Raw genomic sequence first — 10,913 nt, forward strand, 5'->3', positions numbered from 1 at the left:
ATAAAAAACCATAAATTAATAAACTGTTTTCCTGTAGTTTAACAATAAAAAAACTTATAGCCCAACTCTACCTAAATGGTTGAGAGTTAAGTTCCGTATGGTGCAGTAATTTATGTAATTTAGAAGTTAGAGAATATGTCTTTAAAACGTTTAACAAAATTTTTTTAGTGATGTCAAATGAATAAACAAGCATCATTATATGCATATATATTGTTGACAATTTTTTCTTTTTTACAAATTTACAAATAATAGCTTTTTTAATTCAGAAAAAACTTCGTAAAGAGTCCCTGTACTGTAGTTTCACAAAATCTGAAGTTTCGTCCATAACTTTAAAAAACCTGACGAATGATCCATGCGGTTTCAAAACTTTTAATATTTAGCCCTTATAGATCACTCCGTAGTATTTGTCCGTTAAGTCAATAGCATTTCATATTACCCAGGGACCATAAACCATTTATGAGGTTTTCTCTTAATTTCTTTTTTTAAAAAATTAAAAAATAAAAAACATTTTTTACATAGAAGTTCGAAAACTATTATTTAAAAATCAGCATACTCATCTTATTCACAAAAATTTGCAATTTAAATTATATACACAAAAAATTATACTCCACCCTAAATTCTTTTTTACCCATTTTACTTATTAGAGATAAAAAAAAAAACAAAAAACAAAACCCATATATAGAGATCTATTCGATTAAACTATAAATGAATTACAATTCATTTGTTACAAACAAATTTCTAATTTGAATCAAGATTCTTGTATCTCATATAAAAAAAAAAAAAATACAAATCTTGACAATTTAGTCTAGCGCTGATAAACATACCTATTAGGTGAATTATAATTGTATTGTTGTTGATAGCCTTTGTATCCATATCCCCCCGATGAATTATTATTATTATTATTATTGTTATAATACTGTTGTTGATCATCAGATTCATTAGGGACAAATCCATGAGATAGTAAAGAATCTTGCAAACGCCATCCTTCTGGTTCCTTTAAGAACTCGTTTGATTGGATGTAATTTTCTAAACTTATCACAACTTTTGTCACTTTTGGATCTTCCCTTTCCTTTAACGCTTTTAGAAAGTCTTGGGATATTATGTTTAATAGCTTCTTGAACTGGTTTTTATACCTTTTGTACATACCAAACCCCGCCAACTGAAAAAGTAAACAATTAGATAATCAGTTTGGTTAAAATGGAATGGAATCGTAGAGGAAGGAATGGAATAGATTATTCCATTCCATGAAACTAACTAACCTCAATGAATGCTTGAAGAGCAACTCCAGTGTATATATTTGCAGGGAGAGCATTTAAAAATCTAGCAAGCCATTTCCAGCCCTCTTCAATTCCATGCAGATTTCGGAAACCATCAACTTCAGTCTGAAATTTTTTAGAAAGAAAAGGTTTGTTTTTTTATATTTTATGTTTTTAGCAATAAATAAAATAAAAGAAAGTTTATATTGATTGTTGGAAACCTGAATTAGAGCTGCGTATAGTTTCATATGTTGGGTTAACCTTCCTACATAAGTATCTGTGCTTTCAAGTTTTCCATCTTCTTCTTCGTATCCAATGGCTTTGTAGTATGCTTCTCTAGATTCGAAAGCTCCCTGAAAAAAAAAATAATAATAATTTAAATGGCAATCTTGTAATAAGAGTTTAACAAAAAGGATAAAGATGGAAACTGACCTCTGAATAACTCAAATACTTTGGAACTGTGAAGATGCAAACTTTGTTTAATTTCGCAAGTAGTATTTCCATGGCATGTGGAATCTAGATTCATTAAAACCCAAATACATTTAATATTTTATTATTTTTAATCAACTATAAGAGAAAAAAAAATATTTTACCTTTGAAGTAACCATAACAATGACATGTCCATAACCATATAGGACACTGTTGCTGCTTGCGTTTGTGCTTTGGGAGACAATCTGTCATTTTCTCAAATAGTTTGAAATTTTATTTATCCATAATACAATATTTTATTCATATACAAGTTAATTGGAAAAAGAAAAGAAAAAATTAACTTACTTTATCTGCAAAGATCCCAATATTAACGGATTGAGGAAAGGTTGAATTCATGAGTTTCACCAATTCATCTGCTTTTGTTCTATCCCAACAGAATTAAAAGTTTTAAAAAAACAAAAAAAAAAAAAAAAAAAAACAATTATCATTCATAGAAAAATAAATCCACACCTCACATTCTCTTTTGTTCCAGTTATTGTCTTGATGCGTCTAGCCATTTGCATACCATGACTTCGGTATTCCTTCATATAATTAAAAAAATTGTTAATGTACAAAAGTAAATAAAAATACCCAAAAGGAAAAAAAATATATATATACATAAAAGAAACCTTATTAGAATCCATTTCTGATACCACATCTTTTCCAATTACTTGTTTGTACATTTGTACCCTTTTTTCCTCCATTTTTAAACCACTCTCAGCACCCTTGACTACATTTCCTGCAATAAACTCAATAAAGTAAACAAGATTCTTTAACATAATTAAAATAATCAACCTAAAAGAAATATATTTATATTTATTTACCAGAAGATGGTTTATTTGGTTCATTGGAAGCAGTCAAAGCCTCAGCAGCCTTTCTTTGACTTTCTGCCATTGACAACATAGCTGCTTCTTTTGCAGCTCTTTTTTCATCTTCCAATGCTTTGGCTTTGGCTTTCATTTCTTCTTCTCTCTTCTTTTCAGCTTGTCTTTTGGCCTTCACACACAACACAAAAGAAATTAGAAAAAATAAAAATCAACATTTATTCAGATGGATATTTTTTTTACAAAACCTCTTCTGATTTCATTTTTTCTTGTCGAACTTTTTCTTCTTGAAGAGCTTTCTGCTTTCTTTTTGACTCTTCAATTGCAGCATCATCGCGTATCTTTTTCTCTTCTATTTGAGATTTGTATTCATGGTGTCTTTGAACATCAGTCAGATGATTATCAAGTGCTTCTGCTCTAAAAAAATTAAAATATACATATCAATACATTAAAAAAAAATCAAAATTTTAAATTTTTAAAAGGTATTTAAGATCTTACATTATGCGTTGATATTGCAAATCACGTTTTCTATCCAATTCCCTTCGTGCTTCTTTGCTCTTTTCAGCTCGAGAAATTGCATTGGTGAGTTTTTCTTTTTCATTTGTAAAATCACTTCCAAATGCAGATATTCGGCTTCTTATTTCTTCCTGATTATTGAAGATTATAAAAGAAGAAATTTGTTATTGAATGTATGTAGCAACATTGTGAAAAACAAAAGAGAAAGATTGTGTAATGTGTTTGGTTGGATGGAAATATGGAATGGAATAGGAAACTTTCATTCCATTCCATTCCGTAAAACAAAAAACGGAATGGAATATTCCATTCCGTTCATGATTCCATCATTATACTAAACACTGCATAAAGAATTAAAAGGATAAGGAGTAATAAAAACATACAGCAACACTAAGCTGGTGTTCATGGCTTAGCTCAATCAATGCACCTTCAATAACTCCTCCTTTGTCCATTAAAGAACATTGGGCTTCAGCTGATGAATCACTATCTGAATCCACATCATCACTAAACAAACATTGCCACATATGCTAGTAAATACAAATATTTATAAGTACAATACTGTAGTAGTAAGAGGTTTTGTAAAAAAAAAAATACCTTAAATAAATTTCATCACAAGCAAAATGACCACTATTAACCACATCATCATCATCATCATCATCATCTGATACATGCATCACAAAGGGCTTTCTGTTTTTTTCAGCATGGACTACAACTGAAAGATCACTGCAAGAAGAAACTCGTTAGTTTGACAATAATAAAAGAAAACCATTTATAAGAAGTTATAAATGACTTCATAAGATGATATAACAAAGTACCTTGAATGTGTTTTGGAGAAAGGTAAAGGGACCAATGAGGATGCTTGAAGTTTGTGATCAACAGCATTAAGCTCTGATAGAAGCTCATCAAAACTCCAGTCGACTTGTGGATCAGCTATGATCCCATGAACACGTTGGGGACACCGAAGTTCCAATTTTACCCCTCTCCTAATTGGTTAAAAACACAGAAAGCCTGGTTAAACAATCTATCAAACTGATTGTTTCATCTTTTATGTATAATTTACAGGAGGATTGGATAAATATAAAGAAGGACTTACATGTTATGGAGTGAAGCAATCTATCAAACTGATTGCTTCCTCTTTGATGTATTAGAAGTTATATGTATCTGGACAACAATGGTAGAAGTGAGAGTTAGAATCACATCCATACGAAAAAGAAGACAAAGCATTATATAGAAATCACAACACCATGGTTGTTAAACCGAACTAAGCATGTAAAAGCAGAAGGCCTAATGTTTGATAAACCGAACTGAAAGATTTGAGCAATGTAGGCGTACGTACCCTATGAAAAGAGCAAAAGAAAGGTGGAGATGAATACTCGTCTTTGAAGGTGTTAGGGTTTCGGAAGTCGGAACCCTGAAAATGCAAATTGTAATAAGTTAAAGCCGTGGAGATCTTCAACAAGACTGCAAGACGTGCCTGAGATAATTGATAACTTAGGTTTCCCCTGATTCTAGTTGTGGAGAAATAAGACGGTGGCGCCGGTGGCAGCTGGGAAGGTGGAGGGCGGCGCCGGTGCCAGGGAAGGGATGAAGAGGGCGGGGATGTCGCTGGAACGAGGGGAAAAGGGAAATGGGCGTCAATTTTTTCGCTCAGCGATGTATTAAAATGGAACCGTTCCTATGTAAAACAAGCAGCACTCCAAATCTGAGTATGGGTATGTGAATATGGGTCTGGGTAACTCACTATTTGATATATATTTAAAAGTTTTTGATTTGGTCATTGACTGTTATGAAATAACTCCTTAAATTGATAGGTATTTTACTATCTGTATCGAATTAAACTCCAAATCTGCTCAATATGGTTTGCAAAAAGCTATGCTTTGTGTGAAGAACATCCCTGATTAGCTTTCATCCACCATTATCTCCATAAAACACAGCATACACAATCACCAAACCCCCACCATCGTCCCCTGCTATTTACCTGCACAACACCACCCAAAAACACCACCGAGTACCACTCTTCTCCATTCATCAGCCACCACCGAAAACCACCCTTACACCTCCGTTAACCACGCCAAACCACCAATAATCACCAATTCTGCCGAAAAAATAAAGAAAAAGGAGGATCGAACCTGGTGGATTTTGGGATTGTGATCGTTTGAAGTGAGAGAACGCAATTGGCTCCTGTCGAAGAAGAAAAAAAAAAAAGAAAAAAGGAAGAACGAAGGCGCAGGGAGGGCACGCACGCAGACTCGTTAAGAGGGATGTTGGGCTAACTTCATCTTTTTGTGGGCTGATTTTATTTGGGCTACACATCAAATACAGGCAACAAGAAAGGGGAGTTTTTTCTAGCTTAATTTTTTTTTAATTAAATATGCTGGCTTTTAATTTAATCTGAGGATGCTGATAATAAACATATTTGTTGCTATTGTTTTGATTTCAAGTTATATGGAATAACTAGGAAAGAAGCTTCGCCCTGAAACAATTTTTTTCTTATCGGGACATTGTACTTTGGAAAGCCCAATTATAACATTCTACTTTTTGATGTACCAATACCCAGATCATATTAGTTTCATCATAAGAAGCTAGATTTCTCATGTTTGATGTCATTTCTTTAGAAGGAGAACCAACTCCTTTCCAAAGATTCAAAATCCAGTCATATACATTGATTATGTAAAAAGCAAATATGGATTGCACTTATGTAATTACACTACACCTCTAGGGAAGGGGAAAAGCGACATCAACCTTTATACAGATTAGTTCCAATTCGGTTAGACTTTCTCACATGCTCCAATTACATCACATAAGATATTAATTTCAAGAAATCACATATAAAAATGAATAAAAATCACATACTAAATGTATTAGTTTGAAATTCTCTAGAACTGTTTTGGTCCATTTTCAATTTTCTTTTACTTAAAACTAATTCACAAAGGTTGGGAAAGAAAATAAGGAGTTAGAGCTCGGAATTGCTATTTTATGCATATGTTTAACGGTTTGTTGTGATTCTCATATCTATTAAGTAATAGTTTATAACCCGTAAGAACGACAGTTATAAAATTAATTAAACTTTATATTAAAAAATCAAAATTATTAATCAATTATTTTAAATAAATTATTTCTTAAAAGATATTTCTTTTAGTTATATAAAATTATAATCATTGATTTAAATACATACGTGAAGTTATATCACATTATAATCTATATTAATTTTATTTTATTTTTTAATCTAATGTAATTAATTTAATATAAGGTCATCTCCAATGGGAGTTTAATTTGGGGTTTAATGGGGAGTTTAATCTCATTAAACTCAGAATCCTTATTGTGGGAAAATGATTATGATTCAATGGAATGGGGAGTTCAATCCCGATTGAACTCTATATTATCTCTCCTTAAACACACATGTATATATATATATATATATATATATATGTAAATTATTTTTTATTTTAAATTTTTAATTGATGTTAATTTTAATTGTAGTTTTTAATTTTTAATTTCATGCTAATTATTTTTTTAAAATAACAATAAATAAAAAAGAAAATGATAAATGATGTGACAATCCATTAAATTGTATAGAGTTTAATGGAGTGTAGAGTTTAATGGGTAAAGTTGTATAGTAAGTGGAATGTACATGTGTCAATCCATTGAACTCATATGAGTTCAATGCATTGGAAATGGTCTGATTAGAGTGAAAAAATTTAAAATTTAAAATTTAAAATGGAGAATCAATTATTAATTTAATGTAATTAGAGCGCGAAATTTAAAATTTGAAATTTGAAATTTGAAATTTGAAATTTGAAATTTGAAATTTGAAATTTGAAATTGATAATTAACAGGTTGACAAGTGACATGATAGGTGACATATAATATTAATGAGGAGTTCTAATAATATGACACTTGTCAATAGGAAAATAAACATATTCATTTATTAGAATAGGGAGATAAGTTTGTTTTTTTGGTTGTTTAAAAAAAGGAACCAAAACAAAAATTATAGTTTACTAGAATTAGTAGTTTTCACCTTTTTGTTCAATTTAACCATTAGGAGAGTCTATTCTGCCTAATTTGGCTTGTTACCTTTTCATATACTTACTTTTGTTATAATCATTTCACTGTTGGTCTTTAAGTTAAGAAGTTGGTGATTGTCAAAAAGAAAAATACATTTTTATTCATTTAGCCATATGTAAAAATAAATTTTCCTACAAATGGAAAGATAACGAAGGAACATATAATATGAAGATTGATTTAACTAACTATCAATAAAAATGACTTTAGATGAATTGGTTTACTTTGTTTAGACTATTAGTGAACATAAAAATGACCAAGTATTAGGCTATGCGGAGTCGAAAGTGTCAAGCCAAGTGCCAACCTCGCCAACTACATTGAAACACCGCCCCCTAGCTCTCGCTAGGGGGCTCGCCATTGTTGAGTCGTCATAGTCTTAGTAAGGTGAAAGAAAAAGCTTGCTTGGTTCCGATTGGTTGCATGTAAGTTCCAACTTTACTTTTCAGCTTGCATGAAAATAAAAAACAAAACAATTTTAATATATATATATATATATATATATATATATATATATATATATATACACACACACTCAACTAATATAAATCAAACACACTCTCACCAATTTACACACAAAAATCATATCTCTCACAAACATTCTCTCTCAATTCACCAAAGAATCATGTCTTTATCTCAAACAAAGAAAAACCTAGGAACCAACAAAAAAAAATCTTTAAACCTTCCATCACTACACCTTCCAACTCCAAACACTCAATCAACAAACCTTCCATCACCACCATGTTATCGACCATCATTTGATCAACCAATTCAGTCTCCTTCTAACTTTTACTTTCCTACAATGGCTCCGCAAATGTTTCCATTTAATCATTTCTCTTCTCAACCAATGGGATTTTACCACAACCAATCTCAACTAACACCTCGTCCGGATATGGATCTTGATCCGTTTGAAATGGTTAAAGAAACTTAATTCTTTTCTCAACCCCAACAACAAACTGACTTTCAAACTCAACCACGCCACCTACTCGACGAGTCATTCGATTCTTCTGATGAAGCCCCCGTTGCATATCCAGTTCAAGCATTTTTTCAAGAGCCCGAAGTGGAACAACACGCACAAAAAAAGGAAAATGGAGGGCTAAAAGTAGAGGGTGGACGGATGATGAAGAAAGGGCACTAGCTCAATCATGGCTAGATGTGTCGGAGGACCTGATCCATGGGAATGACCAAGACTCAACAACCTTAAAAAAAAGTTTGGAATAACTTTTGCAACCGCATGAATAAGAAGGACCGCAACCCCGATGCACTTTACTCGAAGTGGAGGAACACAAACCGAGTCGCAATGGAGTTCAACGACATATACATGAACGCGATAAAAAAATACCCATAGCGGTGCAACTGAGGTGGATGTCATGGCTAAGGTGCGAAAGATTTACAAGGCCAAAGTCGGAAAACCTTTTGTCAATGAATCGTTTTGGGAAGTTGTGAAGGGAAATGAAAAATGGCTAAATCTAAAAAGTCCAGACGATTATGCGGGGATGTCCAAACGAAGCAAAACTTCGGAGTCCACCCATAGTTAATCTTTTGATGCGCATATCGGGGGGATTGACCTCAACAACGATCGTGCTTATGAAGTTCCAACTCGTCCTATGGGACGAGACAAAGCAAAAAGAAAGTTGAAAGGAGTACAAAATTCGTCGACTGAAGTGGAGGGGATACTAAACACAATGAAAGGGTTAGACGATAAGCTTGAGGTTTTTTTGGAAGTGGGAAAGTTAAGAGAAATAAATTGTGCTAGAAAGGCAAAGAATTATGCATTAGAACTTTACTTTAAACCCATAGAAGATCAATTGTCTAAGGAGGAACCTCGGGTTATTAACAAAGCCAAGCGGGATCTCGCTAAAGAATACAACTGGGATTAGTTGTAGTTTTTTAAGTCGTATGTTCCGTCTACTATTATTAAGTGGTAGTTTTTTAAGTCGTATGTTTCGTCGACTATTAATGTAATCTTTTTTAATGTTATCTTTTTTATTTAAATTTTAAGAGTTTGAAACATTTTTTATTTAATATATATATATATATATATATATATATATATATATATATATATATATATATATATATATATATATATATATATATATATATATATATATATATATGGAATCATGTATACAAAAAGGTAAATGAATTATATATGTAGACAAATTTACGCAGGTAATCGTGTATATATGTAGACAAATTTATGCATGGAATCTATGCCATTTTGTCTTCATATATATGCAATTTATGCAAGGAATCTATGCCACTTTGTCTTTATATGTATGAAATTTATGCATGAATCTATGTCACTTTGTCTTCAAATCAAAGAATCATTTGATATATATATATATATATATATATATATATATATATATATATATATATATATATATATATATATATATATAAAAGACATTAACTCCAGGCAGTAGCAAAGCACCACATCTTCAAATCAAAGAATCACTTCAATGTCCTCTTCGTCATCTCCAGCGGACGATGTTCTTGATAATGTAGTGCAGTCGGTCGTTTCCATACATAATATGCTACAACAACGTCTTAATAACATTGGATCAAGCAACGATCAACGTAAACGAAGAAGATATATTCAAAGACAGCGTGAAGCCGCCCACCAACGTCCCATGCAAGATTATTTTGACGAGAATGCCCTCTTTGAAGGATATTTTTCCGTAGACGGTTTCGGATGCATAAAGATTTGTTTATGCGTATTGTAGAAGGTGTGACTTCAGTGTCTGAGTATATGCAACAATGCGCAGATGCAAAAGGTACATCAGGCTTTGATCCAATTCAAAAATGTACTGCTATATTTCGTATGTTAGCATATCGCACCCCCTGATGCATTAGACGAGAGTTTTAGCATGTCTGCACGTACTGCCCGAGATAGTCTTCATGAATTTTGCATAGATGTCATGTCTTTGTATGGTCCACGATATTTGCGTCGGCCTACTACTTGTGACATACAACAATTGTATGCTCATCATGGAAATGTCCATGGTTTGCCTAGGATGTTAGGAAGTTTAGATTGCATGAACTGGAGATGGAATGTGTGTCCTAAAGCATATCAAGGACAATACACAAAGGGCAATTATCATTATCCCACGGTCGTACTTGAAGCTGTAGCGTCACAAGATTTGTGGATCTGGCATGCCTTTTTCGATAGTTCCGGTTTGCTTAATGACGTTGATATTCTCAATAATTCACCAATATTCAACAAGGTGTATGACGGTACTGCCCCAGATTCGTCATTTGTATTGCGAGGAACAGAATACAAATTTTGGTACTATCTTGTGGATGGGATCTATCCCGACCTTTCTATTTTCGTTAAAAGTTTGTCATGTCCGGATGACCCTCAGAGAGCCAAATTTAAGAGAGTTCCAAAAAAAGCAAGAAAAGATATTGAACAAGCGTTTGGAGCACTTAAAAAGCGTTGGAAGATAGTTGCAAAACCATCCATTTTTCGTGATATTTCTAATATGACATAGGTGATGTATACATGTATCATATTGCATAATATGATATTAGAACATGAAGGAAACGCGATATGTGAGTACGACGAGAATGAAGTCATCCTGGAGACATAGCCACTAGAATATGGTGGTCAATAATGGATGCAAAGATTGAGGATAATTCGAAGTGCAGTAATCCATACCGATCTTCGCCGCCATTTGACCGATCATCTTTGGACGATGGACAATCTTGATCTATATATGCCACCAGAAGACGAATTGGAAGACCAGTATTCGGAGGAAGACCCATTGTTGTAGTGTGTAGTTTT

The 10,913-nt window shown here is 32.6% G+C and overlaps 2 protein-coding genes across 4 annotated transcripts; one reads left to right on the forward strand and one right to left on the reverse strand.

Annotated features, from left to right (window-relative positions):
• Positions 1-661: 661 nt before the first annotated feature.
• On the reverse strand, positions 662-5,321 carry LOC111916967 (mRNA export factor GLE1). Of its 3 annotated transcripts, XM_023912615.2 has the most exons (17): positions 5,191-5,321; positions 4,398-4,472; positions 4,155-4,222; positions 3,877-4,044; positions 3,656-3,784; positions 3,445-3,565; positions 3,047-3,195; positions 2,797-2,965; positions 2,549-2,720; positions 2,354-2,463; positions 2,196-2,266; positions 2,031-2,109; positions 1,850-1,930; positions 1,689-1,772; positions 1,478-1,609; positions 1,260-1,382; positions 662-1,159 (listed from the first exon to the last, which is right to left on the reverse strand). In XM_023912615.2, coding segments are annotated over exons 3-17 (1,944 nt in total). In that variant the 5' UTR covers positions 4,157-4,222; positions 4,398-4,472; positions 5,191-5,321; the 3' UTR covers positions 662-805. The 3 variants fall into 3 exon arrangements, with proteins under 3 accessions (XP_023768383.1, XP_042752981.1, XP_052622004.1); XM_042897047.2 differs by having other exon boundaries at positions 2,354-2,454; positions 4,398-5,271; XM_052766044.1 differs by having other exon boundaries at positions 4,398-5,271.
• Positions 5,322-9,588: 4,267 nt separating this feature from the next.
• Positions 9,589-10,620, forward strand: LOC111916947 (uncharacterized). The gene is made up of 2 exons (XM_023912592.1): positions 9,589-9,843; positions 9,958-10,620. Exons 1-2 carry the CDS (start codon positions 9,589-9,591, stop codon positions 10,618-10,620), a joined length of 918 nt encoding a protein of 305 aa, XP_023768360.1.
• The last annotated feature ends 293 nt before the right edge of the window (positions 10,621-10,913 follow it).

This window comes from Lactuca sativa, chromosome 8 (assembly GCF_002870075.4).
Source record: "Lactuca sativa cultivar Salinas chromosome 8, Lsat_Salinas_v11, whole genome shotgun sequence".
NCBI classification, from domain to species: Eukaryota; Viridiplantae; Streptophyta; class Magnoliopsida; order Asterales; family Asteraceae; genus Lactuca; species Lactuca sativa.

Bases quoted from the DNA above. Each gene is read 5' to 3' on its own strand.
- LOC111916947 (XM_023912592.1), top strand. From the start codon at position 9,589: ATGTCCTCTTCGTCATCTCCAGCGGACGATGTTCTTGATAATGTAGTG. The intron at 9,844-9,957 runs GTATTGTAGAAG...TTCGTATGTTAG, and splicing joins GCATAAAGATTTGTTTATGC to CATATCGCACCCCCTGATGC.
- LOC111916967 (XM_023912615.2), bottom strand. The intron at 3,566-3,655 runs GTATTTTTTTTT...ATGTTTGTTTAG, and splicing joins TGTGATGAAATTTATTTAAG to TGATGATGTGGATTCAGATA. The intron at 3,196-3,444 runs GTATGTTTTTAT...TTCAATAATCAG, and splicing joins AACACCAGCTTAGTGTTGCT to GAAGAAATAAGAAGCCGAAT.